The sequence below is a fragment of the Lemur catta genome, chromosome 19, assembly GCF_020740605.2.
Source record: "Lemur catta isolate mLemCat1 chromosome 19, mLemCat1.pri, whole genome shotgun sequence".
NCBI lineage: Eukaryota > Metazoa > Chordata > Mammalia > Primates > Lemuridae > Lemur > Lemur catta.
The window spans coordinates 28830437-28848084 of NC_059146.1; the positions used below are offsets into that span (position 1 = coordinate 28830437).

Consider the following 17648-nt stretch of genomic DNA (forward strand, 5'->3'; position numbering starts at 1 on the left):
TCACCTCCTTCAAGTTTCTCATCACATGACCTGATTTCAACCAGACCTTCTCTAACTACACCTGGCCTCATCCCACACTCCCCTCCCCCTCACCCTGCCCTGTCTTTATTTTCCCACAGCTTTTAGCACCTTCTGGCATCCCATGCAATTCAGTTACCTCTCATGTCTCCTGATTATTATGCACCCCCTACTCTGTCCCCTCTGTACACTATACCAGTCCCTCAAGTACAAGGAGTTTTCTCTGTTTGTTCTCAGTGTTACCCTCAGCTCTAGAACTGAGCCAGGTCCCAAGGTCAGGAAAATCCATGGTGGCTCTTCTCCAAGGTCAGGAAAGAGCAGATGGCCCTTTACTGGTCTCCTTGTCATGGGTCAGAGGAGCCCGGGGTGAGGCTGGGGCTGGCAGCTTTGACTGTCAGACTCAAATAACCCATTGTCCTATAGCACCCTCATGGATATGGGGTGACTCAGCCACCTCTATACCCTAGGTCAGCATTTTGGGTTGTGGCAAGTGGTTTGTTTAGCTTTGCAAGCAAGGTACCAGTTCCCTATTTTATTTTATTTATTAGTGATGGGGTCTCACTGTGTCACCCAGGCTAGAGTGCAGTGGTACAACGATAGCTCACTGTAACCTTGAACTCCCGGGCTGAAGAGACACTCTTGACTCAGCCTCCTGAGTTGGTAAGACTACAGGCTGAGCCACCACACATGGTTAATTTTTAATTTTTTTTTTTTTTTTTGTCTCACTGTGTTTCCCAGGATAGTCTTGAACTCTGGGCCTCAAGCAATCCTCCCGTCTTGGCCTCCCAAATTGTTGGGATTACAGACATGAGCCACCACATCCAGCCAAGTTCCCCATTTTAAACAAGAGAGAAAGAAGAAGCCAGGCAGAGACAGCAGAGATGGACAGTCACTCACATACTGGGTAACTATGGGCGGATCCCTGCCAGCGGCAGGGAGGGGCAGGCTCACAGCAATAGTGGAGACAGAGATGAACCCAGTGGATGTCAATCCAGCTCCACCCAGTCTCTGTGCTCCTGGAGCTCAGAGTTTAGAGAAAGAAACACGGATACATAGAAAGAGAGAGGGAGAGATGTGGAAAGGGCCACAGCACCAGGAAAAGGCACAGACAGACAGCAAAAGACAGGGGGAGAATTGTCCAGCTCAAGCAGACAGAAAGAAGGAGTCCAGGAGAGAAAGGCTCGGCAGTGGGCTGTGTCCGGTGTCCCCAGAACTCAGGCTCTCTGCCTTTTCCTACCTGTTTTACCCCTGCCTCTGACTTTCACCAGTGTGGTTGTTCTTGTCCCGTCTGTCATCATCCCTGTGTCTATGGCTGTCACAGAAAAGGAAAGGGGAAGGAGAAAGACACTGGGTATCTGCAGGCCAAACAAAGATGGGTACCAGGACACACACTCTCTACAAGCACATGAAGAGACACAGGAACATATACCACTATCACACCAATACAAACACATTGCCACATATAAACCATGCAAACATATACAAGCTAGCACTGATTCATCCACAAGAATTTACAGCAACACCATCACACAAATACAGACGCACAACATCTTACAGTCAAGACAAAGTGACAATGACCAGAGAAACCTTCCCAGCAAAACAACCACAAAATTGAGAACATAGACCAAAAAACAAAAAAAACCTAACAAAAAAAACAACAGTTTTTAAGACACAGAACTTCAGGCAATGCAGGACAGCGATTCTCAAGACATAGGAGACAAAATGGAGGAGGCTCAGTTTACGGCCTTGAGAGGGTTTCCAGGCTGCAGAGCAGGAAGGAAGAGACCAAAGCACTCTCTGAATTTAGGAGACAGAGTGGACACTCTGAGGGGCCGAGGCAGCTTGACTTCACAGGGCAGAGCACAGGTTAGGAGCTGCACTGGGAGGATTCAGGTGCATGTTCAATGCATGTGTGCAAGGAAATTACCTGATGCTGGGGAAAGATCGAGCTGAAAGAATTAGAGGAAACAGTCTCACTTACTTACACAGGGCTAGAAATAATGCCTGCTACCATCAGCCGGAAAGAAAAAAGTTCATAATTCATAGGGCATTGGGACTCAGGAATGTATTGCCTCTGTAGAGTGCAGTAATCATTCCTAGACAGAACACTTCTCCAAACTTGCTGATCAAATCTTAGAAACAACACCTGAAAGGATAAATGTTTTCCCATTAACTTACCTGGGTTCGAGAACAAAGCTCAAGAATATTTATAGGAGCACAAATATTCAGTACCTAATGGGGTAAAATGCATAATATCTGGCATCCAACAAAAATTGAGAAGCGTGCAAAGAAGCAGAAAAAATATGACACAACGAGGAGGAGAAATGTCAATCAAAACTGAAACTGATGTTAGAATTAGCAGACAAGGACATTAGAACAGCTATGATAACTGTATTCCATATGTTCAAAGAGTTAAATAGAGACATGGAAGATGTAAAAAAGATCCAAATCAAAGTTGTAGAGATGAAAACTACAGAATGTGAGACAAAAAAATACACTGGATGGGATTGATGGCAGATGAGACATTCGAGAAGAAATAGCGAACTTGAATCATAGTAATAGAAACTGTTCAAAAGAAAACACAGAGAAAAGAGAATTCAAACAAAATAAACAGAATAACAGAGCAAAATAAATCCATGCAACAACGTCAAGTGTCCTCCTGTGTGTATAATTGGAATCCCCCAAAGAAAGGAAGGAGAGTTGGCAAGATGAACACTATTTGAAGAAATGAAGGCTCAAAAAATTTCAAATCTCATGAAAATTATAAATATACAGATCCAAGAATATCAAGGAACCTCAAACACAAGATAGATACACACACACACACATATACATAACTACACCAGGATGTCTCATAGGCAAATTGTTCAAACTCAGTGTAAAATGAAAATCTGAAAAACAAACAGAGAAAAAACCACATTGTATAAAGAGGAATAAAGATAAAGATTTATCATCTAAAACTGTGCAAGTGAGAACACAGTGCAGCAACATCTTCAAAGTACTGAAATAACAGATCCAATAACCCATGAGTTAAAGAAGAAATAAAAAGGGAAATTAGAACGTATTTTGTTGCTGCTGTGATTGCTTCCTCAAAAATTCTTTGCCTAGGCTGATGTCTGAAAGGGTCCTCTCTACGTCTTCTAGGATTCTTAAGGTTTCATGCCTTATATTTAAGTCTGTTATCCATCGTGAATTGATTTTTGTAAGAGCTGAGAGGTGAGGATCCAGTTTCAATCTTCTGCATGTAGTTATCCAGTTTTCCCAGCACCATTTTTTGAAAAGAGATTCTTTCCCCCAGTGTTTATTTTTGTCTGCTTTGTCAAAGGTTAGATTACCATATTCGAATGGTTTCATCTCTGGATTCTCAGTCCTGTTCCAAAGTCCTGTTCTCTGTGCTTGTGCTAGTACCATACTGTTTTAGTTACTATAGCCTTGTAGTACAGCTTGAAGTCTGGTAGACTGATACCTCCCAGTTTGTTCTTTTTGCTTACGATTGCTCTGGCTATTCGAGCTCTTTCTGGTTCCAAACGAAGCATAGATTATTTTTCCTGTATCTGTGAAAGATGACATTGGTGTTTTGATGGGGATTGCACTGAATCTGTAAATCACTTTGGGAAATATGGACATTTTAACAATGTTGATTACACCTGTTCCATGAGCATAAAATATTTCTCCATTTGTTTGTGTCATCTGTGATTCCTTTCCTGAGTGTTTTGTTGCTCTCCTTGTAGAGATGTTTCACATCCTTGGTTAAGTATATTCCTAAAGCGTTTTTTTTTTTGTATCTATTGTGAATGGTAATTAAGTCTTTGATTTTATCCTCAGCTTAACTGTTATAGGTATATAAAAATTCCACTGATTTCTATACACTTATTTTGTAACCTGTGACTTTGCTCAATATATTTATGAATTCCAGGAGTCTCTTGGTGGGGTGTTTAGGATTCTCTAGATAAAAAAATCATATCATCAGTGAAAAGTATTAGTTTGATCTTCTCTTTCCTGATTTCAATTCCCTTTATTTCTTTCTGTTGCCTTATTGCTCTGCCTAGGACTTCCAGTACTATGATGAATAGAAGTGGTGACAGTGGGTGAGAGTTCTTAGGGGAAATGTTTTCCACTTTTCTCCATTCAGTCTGATGTTTGCTATGGGTTTGTTATATATGGCTTTTTATAATTTTGGGATATGTTCCTTGTATGCCTAATTTGTTGCGGGTTTTTATCATGAAACAGTGCTGGATTTTGTTGAATGCTTTTTCTGCATCTATTGAGATGATGATATGGTCTTTGTTTATGCTTCTGACTATGTGGTGAATCACATTTATTGATTTACATATGTTGAATTATTCTTGCATCCCTGGGATGAAGTCCAGCTGATCACAGTGGATTATTTTTTGGATGTGCTGTGGAATTTGGTTTGCTAGTATTTTATTGAGGAGTTTTGCATCTATATTCATAAGAGATATTGCCCTGTAATTTTCTTTTTTTGAGTATGCTTTCATGGATTTTGTATTAAGGTGATACTGGCTTCATAGAATGAGTTGGTGAGGATTCCCTCCTTTTGAGGTTATGGAATAATTTCTGTAGTATGGGTACCTGTTCTTCTTCGTAGGTCTGGTAGAAATCAGCTGTCAATCCATCTGGTGTGGGCCATTTTTTGTTGCTACTTGTTATTGGTCTGTTCAAGAGTTCTATATATTCCTGGTTGAGTCTTGTGTTTCCAGGTATTTGTCTATTTACTCAACATTTTTTAGTTTATCTGCATAGACAGTTTTTAGTGTTAATTGATGATATTTTGTATTTCTGTGGTATCAGCTTTAATATCTCCTTTTTCATTTTTGATTGAGCTTATTAGGTCCTTTCTCATCTATTCCTGGTTCTCCTTGCAAAAGGTCTGTCAATTTTGTTTACTTTTCCAAGGAACCAACGTTTTGATTTGTTCACCCTTTGTATTTTTTTCCTTGTTTTCCATTTCATTGAGTTCTACTTCAACTTTAGTTATTTCTTTTCTTCTGTTGTCTTTGAGTTTAGTTTGGCTTCCCTTTTCTATTTTCTTGAGATGTGTCATTAGGTTGTTAATTTGCAATCTTTCTGTCTTTTTGATGTAGGCATTTAAGGATATGAATTTTCCCCGTAGGACTGCTTATGCTGAATCCTATAGATTTTTATAGCTTGTGTTCCCTTTGTCATTCAGTTGATGGAATCTTTTGATTTCCATCTTAGTTTCATTATTGACAATAATCATTCAGCAGCAGGTTGTTTAATTTCAATGACTTTGTGTAGATTTGAGTGTTTCTTTTGGAATTGAGTTCTAGTTTTATTCCACTGTCATCTGAGAAGACACATTTTTCATTTTTAGTAGTTCCAATTGTAGTTTTTTCAATATGTCTACATCTTTAGTAAATTTTTCATTCATTTCCTGAATTGTTTTTCTGGTTTCTTTAAGTTGGTTTTCCATTTTTGCTTGGATTTCATTGAACTTCCTTACAATCCTTATTTGGAATTCTTTACCTGTTATTTTAAGATTTTCATTCTGGTTGGGATCCAGTGAGACAGACTTGGTGTGTCCCTTTGGGGATGTCCTTTAGCTGTGATTTTTCATTCTTCTGGAGTTCTGACACTGGTTCCTCATCTGGAGTAACTGTTGCTTCTTGTCTTTGGATTTTCTTTTGTTTAGATGGAGACTTTTCCCCAGTCACTCTTAAGAGTGTGTCTGTAGCGTATGTTTGTTAAGAACATTCGGCTTTGTTTTTGGGTGCTTTGATGGCGGTCTAGGTTCTGGACAGATACGTTGGTTATAGATATACTTAGTGTGGTGGTTTTCTCAGTCACTAGCGATTTTTAAGGTGTAGCAGTGGTGAGCTATGTGTGTGGCCAGATTCCCTGCCTTTGCTGATGAGGTAGATGGAAGTCTTTGAAATCCTTTCTCTTTCTCTAGCCCTGTGGTCTTCTTAACAGTGTGAATTGCACTGGGATCTCCAGTTTACTCTCTGAGACAGTCGGTGGTCAGTATTAACTTTTAAACCTCAATTAAATTTGAATTTTAATTAGTCACTCCACATTTCAAGTGCTCAATTAATGGCAAGTGGCTACCATATTGGACAATGTTGCTCTAACCCATGGTTTGACCTTGGGTAAGATTCTCAACCTCTCTGTGCTTCACTCCCTCCAACTGTAAAATGGGGATGACAAGAAAAACTACCTCAAAGTGTGAGGACTGAGTTACTGAGGGTAAAGCATTTCATATCTTCCCACCAGGGCTGCCTGAGAACCAAATATCCAGGTCCTAGCTTCAAGAGAGTCCATGCTGGTAGCTATCCAAGGTCAGGAAAGTATACCCTCTACCCCTTAAAAACATAATCTGTCTGTACCTCCTTCCTGAGTCAACGTAACTGCCAGGGTAAGGGTCCTGGGTCCAGCAGGGATTTGCTTAATATTGCAAAAATGTTGCTACCAGATGGTGGAAATTCATGGCCAGGCAGAGACAAGTGAACACGGACACATTTATTGTCACATTTGCAAAATAGAGACTGATTCTGCCAGAGGCTGAATGGGTGCAGGATCACAGTGGCAATGGAGACAGATGAGAGCCAGGGGACATCAATCAAAGTGAACCCAGTGTCTGCACTCCTGGACTCAGAGTCTGAAGTGGAAAACAGAGATATGAAGTTAGAAGGAGGTAGAAAGACAGTGTCAGAGAAATTTCCTGCACTCTGAAGCTAGCCAGAGGCAGTGAGTGAACTGCCCAGCACTATTCAGAGCTATCAGAGACCAAGAGGATCTGACCACTCCACATGCCAGGTCTCAATCTCTCCAGCTCTTTCCATCTGACCCTTCCTGCAAGTCTCACCAGTTCTGCATCTCTTTCCCCTCCTTCTCTTTCTCCCCTTACTTCCACCTGTGGCTGTCTCAGAAGTGAGGGTGAAGGAGGGGACACTGGAGATAGATACTGACAATCTCTAGGACTTACAAAGACAGGGACTAGGACATGCACCAACACTCAAGCACAGACACACGAAGCACACATAGTCTCTTGCAGTCTAAGACAGAATCCCATTCACCATGTTACAAAGACAGCTTTAGGACAAATTTTATTTAATTAAACAATTCCCTCCTTTTGGTCAGCTGCTCAGTTTTGAACATACACCACCACAACCTCCACCACACAACTGCAAGCACACCTTCACATATGAAATTATATAAATACACAGAAGCCCCCACACATGGAAGAATACACACATAAGCACACCCAGACTTGCACAGAGAAACACACCCCAGCACAGTCACATAAATACAAACACCCCTTCATATATAAAAACCATTACGTAAGCACAACACAGATACAAGGATGCAGTCAAATACATGTAAGCACAAACAAACACGAAACTAAGTAAACAAGCACATGCTCACCCACACCCACAAAAATAAACACACATGAATACACTCACACCCTCACACACTAGGATGCTCACGTGGACTTTAGTATTTCTACTACAGTATCCCTGCCAGCATCTAGGGGGACAGTAAAGCAATAGGGAACAGGTCACAGTACTACCCAAGCAGGAAGTATGGGTTCCCTCCCACATTCCTTCTGAGTTAACACATCTTGACTGTGATGAGAGGGGAGGCGGGGACTGGATGAAGTTTCAAACTGGGTGGGGAGGCTGGTGCAGGATAAAGAGCCCAGCTGGAGGCTGCAGTGGGGTGGAAGACAGTCAGACTGAGACCATGGAGCTCAGCGTCTTCCTCTTCCTTGCAGTCCTCATGGGCCTCTTGCTACTCCTGGTCAAGGGCCGCCCAAAGGGCCATGGCCACCTCCCACCAGGGCCCCATCCTCTGCCCTTCGTGGGGAACATTCTGCAGATGGACAGAGGAGGCCTACTCAAGTCCTTCCTGAGGGTAAGATGCAGATGGATGGGGTCTGAGTGTGGGCTGGTTCCTGCATTGACACTTGGGGATCCCCCGGCATAAAGAGTAAGGCAGCCTTCCAGGCTCAGGGGTAGGGTGGGGAAGGTTGGTGAGTAAGGGGCATGGAGCTGAAGCATGGATGGTGGTGTCAGAAGAAAAACTTTAAACAAATCAAATTTAGCAGAGATTATTTGATCAATGAAAAGATTCACAATAGGGCAGCACCCTGAACCGGTAAAGGTTAAGAGAGCATCGTCCAGCAATGTGAGCTAGCAGGACTTATACAGAGAAAAAGAAAGTGACATACAGAAATAGCCTGGTTGGTTACAGCTCAGAATGTGCCTCATTTGGACATGTCTGAGTAGTTTGCAACCTGTGATTGGCTGAAAGCTCAGCTGCTCTGGGTGGCTGAGACTTGACTACTTGTTGCAAGAATATATCCACAAGTTGGTTTCCAGCTTGTTTACATATTAAGTTAGGGTATAGTTTACTATGTACAGAGCTGGCTTTAGGCCAAATTTAATTTAATTAAACAATTCCCCCGCTCCTGGTCACCCGCAGACTTTTGAGAGATTGACCAAAACCCTGGGCACAGACACCACCTTTTGTCACCATCATAGTGGACTTGTTTGGTCTCAGTATGGAATTCACAATTCATAATGTCAATTAGTTGGATGACTATCCTTTCTTCATGTTTTTGTTATTCTAACTGTAAGGAGACCTTTTCCTGTACAAAGGAGGGCAGCATGCAAGCGTTTGAGACTCTTGAGGGGACACAACACATCAGAGAGGCTAATGTGCCCAGCATCAGGAGGATAGGACCAGGAAACTGAACTACACCCCTTAACAGGGGTCTCCAAGAACCAACTCAAACAAAATCAAACAATTCAAAATTCATGCAATAAAGATAACTGTACTGGAGTCATTGCCTTTGTTCAGAGCATCATAGTGATGAAGGAGCCGGACTTGCAATTAAATGGTGTGATTTAAGAGGTATCCGTTTTTACAGTTAGCCTGGAACACAGCCACAGTAACCTGCAGACTCACTAGAAGATGAGTAAATGTTAGAAATCCTTGGGGTAGCCAGGATTGCCAGTCACCATGTAGGATGCCTGCTAACCAAATGTTAGCTGCCCCCCATAAACACAGCATGTGTTCCTTTCACCTAATAAATGTCATTAAAATATTTGGAGCTAGTGTCTAGAGAAACAGCAGAATCAGCCACCTTTTGAATTAAGTTTTCTGTAGTTGTAAAATCAAGGGGAAGGTAAGTGCAATGTTTGGTTAATCTCTGCACCTTATACAAGCTCCCAACGTGGTCAAACAGAAGATCTAAAAGTGTTTAATATTCCATGAATTGCTTTTGTTCAACATCAATATTCTCATCCACCTTTTGAAGAGTGGTTTTTACCTGTCTGAAATGCTAGGAGGTCTAATTGGCCATAAAATCTGAGATTTCCCTAGTGTACATGTTAATCTTAAATTGCATACACCTGGCACCCCAACACCACCTAAGGTCTCCAGGAACTCTACTGGAAACATTGGTCAGTGAAAACTAACTTATCTTCTATTTTGAGGTTGGTACTAATTTCAGTTATTGACCACTTTGACCTCTGATAATGGGAGGTATTATGGGAGCTTTTAGGGAAAGCTATTTGGAAGGCTGGATTGAGCCAGGCCAATTAGCAGGATCTGAACCAGTGAGGAGACAGAGCAGAGTAAGAAAATCCTCAGCTGACCCTCAGGGACTGGACAAGAGGACAATTTAGTGGCATTTGAGCAGAGGCCAGTTAAATTTGTACTGCCATAAGTCTCCCTAGCTCTTGAACAAGGTCTAGTGGGAAATCTACTTTTTTGCAATCATTTTATAGCATGCTGTAAGGGTGCATAACCATATTTGGTGCAAAGGGACCTTACTCAATTTAATCCAGCCACATTATGCAAGCAATTATTCATACCCTCATAGATAGTCCCCAGGTCTCATGCATGTGACAACTGGAAGCACAATATACCTGTGGCAGGTAACACTCGTATAGGTTTTCTATATCTGATAGTAATTAGCATATGAATTGAAAAGGTCGGGGTACTGTTACCAGTGAGTGTAGGAAAGGAAGTATTAGTGATGTCTAGAGTATCAAGGATAGCTTTCCACTCTTCTGTTGGGGTTTAAGGATGACTCTTATTGGGAACACAAGGGGGCAATGGCATCAGTGTTTCCTGATTTGGGAACCGTTAGCCCACAAAACCAACAATTGCTGGGGTTTCTTGCTAGAGCTTCATAAGCATTTGCTAAAGCCATCCACAGATTATGGGCTCATGGGTTTTTCTGTCATGAAAAGGAAGGGATTAGGACAGCAGGCGATAGGGGAGAAAGGAAAAAAGATAATGCTTTCCTAATGGCAGAGAAGTCTTGATCTGCATTTTGGGGCATGCTGTCCACATCTAGGCTGCTCTCTGCTTCTGGGTAGAAACGTCCCTGGTCAGCTGAACCTTAACGTCTCCAACAGTTGTACAGTTCCAGAAGTCTGGCAGGGTTCCTTTGGATCAAGAGATGTGGAGCTAAGACTTGAGGTCCGTAACTACTTAATAAGAGGTCCATCTATGTTTTTCCTGTGGGACTGATCTGATTGCCGTCATATTGCCATCAGTAATACCTTTGACCAAAGCACTGTAATCAATTCAGGTAGCTTTGCCTAATGACTTTGGGTTTGTGATACATTTTAACTGTCTTACAATTTGTCCAGTGAAACAAGTACTTTTATCACTGGTGAGTTCTCCAGGAATGCCCCTTAAGGGAAATACATTGCTAATAACCTTTTAGTTACTGTTATATTATTGGCCTTCCTGAGTAGCAAACTTCTATACCACCAGAAAACATGTATTGCCTGTGGCAATTGAGTGAACTCCACCTGCAGGTGTTCAAGTGATACTCTGAGTGCCAGAAATTTCTCATCTGAGGTCTTCATTGTCTCACCAGAATTATGGGCTTGACAAATAAAACGTTGATATAAACCATTTTAGCAATCTTAGCACAATCACAATATTTTTTCTTAATTTGGATGATTTTATGTCTTTCATAATGAGTCATGGAGTGCAGAGCTTTTAATAATGGAAGGTGTAATAACTCAGGAAGGACAAGGAAGCCGTCCAGGCTCCCCAAGACTGCATGCTTAGCATTGGATCACCATCCTCTTAAATTCCAATTTTGTTTCTCCAATTCACATGCATGACTCTATTTATTAAATAGGTTATCATAGGTAATTTGACTTGAATCAATCTTATGCAGCTAATTCAAGTTGCACATCTTAACAATTTCAGTACTGGCTGATTAGCATGAAAATCTGCCACATCATTTTGTTGGTATTTAATTAAGTTTTGTTGTACTTGATATTGGGTTAGCAGTTTTTTGAGCCTTTCAGCTCCGGGATTTCTTCCCCTTCCAACGGCATGATCTTAAAGTTATATGATAGCAACCTGTATTTGTCAGAGTTCTTTCCATGAAATTCCTTGAAGATGATATGTTTTCAGCTTATAGTTGCTCAGAAAGAATCAGAGTAAACAATTTGTAATCTCTGTAAGCAACAAAGCTTAAAATGGCCGTAGCAGCACTCACATTGTACAAGGTGAGTGGCGTATGAAGTGTGGACATGCTGGACAAAAGGGTGATTCACATCTCAGGTGGGACTTCTGGAACTTTCCATTTAAGATTTTCAGAGCACTGCTGTCCATGGGTAATTAAAATAGCAGAAAGTTAAATGGCTGATAACAAAGAGGATGATTCTTTGGTTGAGATGCCAGGGAGAAGTGGCCAGACTCAAGGCGATGTGGGTGGTGGTGACATTAGAAGTATTTAAGCACCTGCACTGTTTAGGGGACCAGCCAATCAGAGCAGATCTTAGCTAGTCCACGGGTTAAGCCTTTATTTGCTGGGTCCTGGGAAGGTGAAAAGGCAGCCTAGGGAGGCGGGTCTTGGGGAAGGCAGCTAAACAGCAGTCTGGTGTGTGAGTATTTAATAGTTTGACCACTGATGTTTGTGGTGACTCATATAACCCAGGGTGTGGATATGCTTGGCAGCTCCGAGAGAAATATGGGGATGTCATCACGGTATACTTGGGACGGAGGCCCGTGGTCATGCTGTTTGGGATAGAAGCCATAAAGGAGGCCCTGGTGGACCAGGCTGAGGACTTCTCTGGCAGGGGCAAAGTCGCCATGGTGGAGCCAGTCTTCCAGGGATATGGTGAGAGCCTCCAAGGCACTGGGAGGGCCGGGTGGAGGATGTGTCAGGGAAGGGGGAAAATGGGTGGAGAAGGTCCCACAGGCTCCTCCCGACGTCCTCTGCAGCACACAATTCCCCAAACCCCAGGCGTGATCTTTGCCAACGGGGACCGCTGGAAGACCCTCCGGCGATTCTCTCTGGCCACCATGAGGGACTTTGGGATGGGAAAGCGGAGCGTGGAGGAGCGGATTCAGGAGGAGGCTCAGTGCCTGGTGGAGGAGCTGCGGAAATCCAAGGGTGAGTCCTGGGGTGGCAGGAAGGACAGTGAAACAGAGAGAGATGTGGGCGACCAGCAATAGAAAGACAGAAGGGTACACGTGGGCAGAGCCAGAGGCAGACAAAGCCCGAGAGACCATCAGACAGAAGGACAGAGAGAGAGACAGGGGACTGGAAGGGGACAGAAATGGGTAGGCGAGAAACAGAGAGAGCCCAGAAAAGAGAGAGATGCGAGGTGTGTAGTGTCCAAGGACAACCCAAACATGTATACTTGGCAATTAGTGCGCTATTCACCGGGCTCAGGGAAAGCAATTCGTGGATTAATTGTATCTATCTCAGGGTAAAACAGAAACCATATAAAAGAAAGCAAAAAGAGAAAAGGGAAAACTGCAGACAATTTGAAGATAGGGAAAAGTGTTTTTCTTTCCTGGGGTGCTGTGATGATGAACTACCAGTGAGTAGAGGGCAGGTGGGTGCTCTGTTCTCCGGCAGCCAGCAGGGGCATCAGGGAAGCACTTTGGTTGTTCTTTTTGTTTGTTTGTTTGTTTGTTTTGCCATGGCATCAGCCTAGCTCACAGCAACCTCAAACTCCTGGGCTTAAGCAATCCTTTTGCCTCCGCCTCCCCAGTAGCTGGGACTACAGGCATGTGCCATCATTCCTGACTAATTTTTTTTTTGTATATATATTTTTAGCTGTCCAAATCATTTCTTTCTGTTTTTAGTAAAGACGGGGTCTGGCTCTTGCTCAGGCTGGTCTCAAACTCCTCACCTCGAGGGATCCTCCAGGCTTGGCCTCCCAGAGTGCTAGGATTACAGGCATGAGCCACCGCGCCCGGCCTTTGGTTGTTCTTTAATGCTGCATAACTGAGTATTTATGTGACACACAGGTCACAGGGTCCTTAGTTAGAACCTCTATCTAATTTATGTCAGGTCTTTACCATCTCTTTAATGAATACTTCTCCAGAGATTCTGGGACGAGAGGCAGAGACCTGGGGGCAACAGGGAACAGGGACAGAGAGATTGAAAAGAAAAACACAAGGAGATAGATAGACAGGGGTTGGACACAGGAAATGAAAAAGACAAGGCAAAGGAGGGACCAAAACAAAGAGAATGGCACACAGAGATGTGCCCAGATACACAGGGAGAGAGACTCAGGGAGGCAGGAAGAAAAGAAGGCAGAGAGAAATGGAGGCTGGGAAAATCAGAGACGCAGACAGATGAGGCTCAGGAAAATGTCTGCAGAGGAATGAGAGAAGACAAACAGGTGAGACCCAGAGAGAGAGGCCACAGCAGCCTGATGTTCTCAGGTGCTCACAGCCCAGTGTCAGTGCAGCTGGGGCCAGGGCTGAGCCTGTGTGCACAGACACCAACTCACAGGTGCAGAGCAACTGCTGATGCCCACAGAGCCCCAGGTGTGGAGAGAAGAGGCTAAGCGGGAGTCACAGTAGGGAGAGAGAGATCAGGGCTTTTAAATTTGCATAAGCAATTGATTGAACACCTACTCTGCCCCATCCCTGGCCCTGGGACTTAACCCTCTTAACTCACAGGTGCAGGGTGAGGACCAACTGCACAGACTCTGTCACTGGGCTGCCTAGATTGGAATCCTGGCCCCCGTAATGAGTTGCTGTGTTATCTTGGTCAAATTACTTAAACTCTCTTTTTTCCCAGCTAAAAAATGGAGAAAGTAGTAGAATTGCATCTACGTCACAGTGCTGTGGTGAGAGTAGATAAAATGATATGTGAAGTGCTTAGAAGGGGGCTCGGCCCCCCATGGGAGTTAGTGTCGACTGTGATGTTTTCCTTGTCTTTACCATGACTGAGCAATGCTGGACAGTGACACAGAGATGGGGTGGGGACATCCAGACATTCCCCAGCCTCTGAGATCATGTCACTTGACCTGCCCCCTCCTCTTCCTCCTCCTAGGAGCCCTCCTGGACCCCTCCTTCCTCTTCCAGTCCATCACTGCCAACATCATCAGCTCCATTGTCTTTGGAAAACGCTTCCACTACAGAGATGAAGAATTTCTGAAGTTGCTGGACCTGATCTACCGGTCTTTCTCACTCATCAGCTCTTTATCTGGCCAGGTCAGAGAGAGGGACAGGGACAGGGAGGGGGGATGAGGTGACATCCAGGGCAGGGGAAAGGATGATCTTTCTAGGGGCCAGAAATGCAGCTTATGGCTAGAAGAAAGGCAGGGACACGTGGAGAGACAGGAACACTGAGACCTGGGGACAGGGTCAGAGAGACTGAGGGAAATGATGGGGGTTGATGGGAGGTAGAAATAGAGACTCAGAGCAAGACTAAGAGAATGAGGGTTTAGGATACAGATAAATGAGTGAAAACAGGACAAGGAAGGCAGCAAGAAGGGAATCCTGAGAGTCAGAGCTGATACTAATATGTGTGTGTGGAGGGGCTGTGGGCGTGAGGGAGAGACAGAAGGAGACTAAGTCAGACTTCCAGCCTCTCTGCTCTTCTAGACTCTGATTCCTGTGTCTTTGCTTCTCGGTCCTAGGTAAATCCGCTCATCTGAGCAAATTCCCGGGTGAATCATAATAGTGAACTACATTTCTTCCATTTTTCCCATTTCTCCCTCTCTCTTTGTATGCATTTCTTTAAAGAACTTTTCTCAGATTATAAAGTACTATGCTGCTCTTTTAAAACAAATAATAAATATCTCTAATTGACTAGCCTAGAAGCATTCCTACTGCATATTAAGTTTAACAATATTAAACTCATGCAGAAAAGCAGGTGAAGCTATAGTTCTTGAGCAGGGGTGTGTGTCCGATTCCCACGTGGGACTGTCACAAGTGTGGATTCCCAGCACGTCCTACTGGAGGGTCTGATCTGAAGGCTGGGATGGGGCCCCCAGGGACTACTTGGGTGAAGCCCCACAGGGGCTGATGTTCTTCTTCCTTGGAGAACCATGGAGAGAGGAAGGTCTGGGCAGAGATCCACCAAACACTTAACAATGGCTATCTCTAGAGGGAGGGATTAAGAAGGAATTTTACATATTATTACATATATTTTTGCATTGTTTGCAAGAAGTTAGGTATTCCATTTATCATCAGATAAAGCCATAGAAATACACTCCAAAATAAATAAATACTCCTTAGTGTTGACAGGTTCGTCTTGTTTAAGCACTGTTTTATCAGTGCCTGACACAGCCAGGGAGATGAGGAGAGGAAGGAAGAAGCAGAGAAGAGAATGAGAAAAACAAAGGAGCAGGCTGGGCGTGGTGGCTCACGCCTGTAATCCTAGCCCTCTGGGAGGCCGAGGCGGGTGGATTGCTCCAGGTCAGGAGTTCGAGACTAGCCTGAGCGAGACCCTGTCTCCACTAAAAATAGAAATAAATTATCTGGACAACTAAAAATATATATAGAAAAAATTACCTGGGCATGGTGGTGCATGCCTGTAGTCCCAGCTACTCAGGAGGCTGAGGCAGGAGGATGGCTTCACCCTAGGAGTTTGAGGTTGCTGTGAGCTAGGCTGACGCCACGGCACTTACTCTAGTCGGACAATAGAGTGAGACTCTGTCTCAAAAAAAAAAAAAAAAAAAGAAAAAGAAAAAGGAGCAGGCTGAGGTAGACAATGAGAGACAGGGAAAGATGGTAAGAAAGTGAGACAGAGAGATAAAGAGAGGGAGAAAGGAGAGAGACAGGGAGGTGTGGCAGAGACCAAGGTAAAGACACAAAGATCAGGCAGCAGGAAGCAGAAAGAGATATGTACAGAGACATGAACAGATCAAAGGAGACACAGGGTCAGGGAGTGAGGGACTGAGAGAGAGAGAAGGAGACAGAAACAGACACAGAGACCCAGAGGTTCCTCATGGAGGATTTGGGATGTGGGAGGGTTGCCCTCTCCCTGTCACCTGCCCCAGGCTGACCTCACTGCCCCTCTTTCTTGCAGCTGTTTGAGCTCTTCTCTGACTTCTTGAAGTTCTTTCCTGGAGCACACAGGCAGGTCTGTCAAAACCTGCAAGAAATCAATGCCTTCATTGGCCGCAGTGTGGAGGAGCACCGGGAAACCCTGGACCCCAGTGCCCCGCGGGACCTCATAGATGCCTACCTGCTGCGCATGGAAAAAGTGGGGTGTAGGAGAGGGAAAGGGGAGAGAGGGGAGGGGAGAAGGGAGGGGAACAGGGAGGGAGAAGGGGGAAGGGAAGAGGAATGAAGAGAAGATGGGGGAGTAAGGAAAAGGCAGAGGAGGAGCTGTAGAAGGGAAAGAATGATGAGGTGAAAGGAAGGAGAAAGTAAGGAGGAGAAACTGACCAGCAGAAGGAGAGAGAGAGAGAGAGAGATAGGTGAGGATGAAATTCCAGGCAAGGTACAAAAATAGGGCAACAGGAGAAATGACCCACAGAGGCAGAAAGAGACTGGGAAACAAAAGGGGAGAATCGCACCAGAGATGGGGACAGAGATGGAAACAGCCAGACAAAGCGAGCTGAGCGAGAGAGAGACAGACACACATGAGGGGACATACAGGGGACAGAGAAAAGCAAAGTGGGTCAGACAGAGGGAGAGACACTGAAACAGGTGGAGGGAACCCAGAGTCACTGGCATGTGCACAGTGAGGCCACAGCCTCCCCTGACCCTCTCCTCCTCTCCCTCTGCACCCAGGAGAAATCCAACCCACACAGCGAGTTCAACCAGAAGAACCTCATCCTCAACACGGTCTCGCTCTTTTTTGCTGGCACCGAGACCACCAGCACCACCCTCCGCTACGGCTTCCTGCTCATGCTCAAACACCCTCATGTTGCAGGTGGGCCAAGGACAGCTAACTGGGGGTCTTCTGATTTTGTTACAGCAAGTGTTACAGCGGGTGGTCCCGAGGACAAACCGAGGGGCACATGGAGAGTCGGAGAATCGAGGTTTATTCGCCGGCAGGCTCAGAGGGGTCTCACCACCAAATTCTGAGCCCTGTCTCCCCAATTTTTCCCATTTTTATTAAGTTGGGGTGATCCAAGGGGAGGGGTCTCAGGTGACTAATGCCCGCCAGGTAATAGGTTTAGTGTCTGCACTAGGTAATAAGTTTAGTGTCTGCACCAGATAATAGGTTTAGTGTTTTGCTGATGTGCCAGATGTTAGGTTAGTGATATGCTAATGTGCCAGGTGTTAGGTTAGTAATATGCTAATGTGGGTTTTGTGTGAGGGGTGGGGGTCTCAGGTGGCTGCTGTGCTAAGTAATAGATGGGGGTTTTCCTTATTATTCCCCCCTTTGATGCCCTTATATGTCT

At 44.3% G+C, this 17648-nt stretch overlaps 1 protein-coding gene and 1 long non-coding RNA gene across 3 annotated transcripts in view; one reads left to right on the plus strand and one right to left on the minus strand.

The window, feature by feature from the left end:
• Window positions 1-906: 906 nt before the first annotated feature.
• LOC123624287 (cytochrome P450 2B6-like) overlaps window positions 907-17648 on the plus strand; it is a 31443-nt gene continuing 14701 nt past the window's right edge. The window contains exons 1-7 of one of the 2 annotated variants that reach the window (XM_045531928.1): window positions 907-922; window positions 7775-7914; window positions 11998-12160; window positions 12287-12436; window positions 14339-14499; window positions 16322-16498; window positions 17032-17173. In XM_045531928.1, coding sequence (XP_045387884.1) covers window positions 7780-7914; window positions 11998-12160; window positions 12287-12436; window positions 14339-14499; window positions 16322-16498; window positions 17032-17173 — 928 coding nt within the window. In that variant the 5' untranslated portion in view covers window positions 907-922; window positions 7775-7779. Of the gene's footprint in view, window positions 923-7622; window positions 7915-11997; window positions 12161-12286; window positions 12437-14338; window positions 14500-16321; window positions 16499-17031; window positions 17174-17648 lie in introns of those variants that run through there. The other variant, XM_045531927.1, reaches the window with a different exon arrangement.
• Window positions 16038-17648, minus strand: part of LOC123624294 — a 41716-nt gene continuing 40105 nt past the window's right edge. The window contains exon 3 of the long non-coding RNA XR_006730107.1: window positions 16038-16387. This is a non-coding gene — a long non-coding RNA (uncharacterized LOC123624294). The remainder of the gene's footprint in view (window positions 16388-17648) is intronic.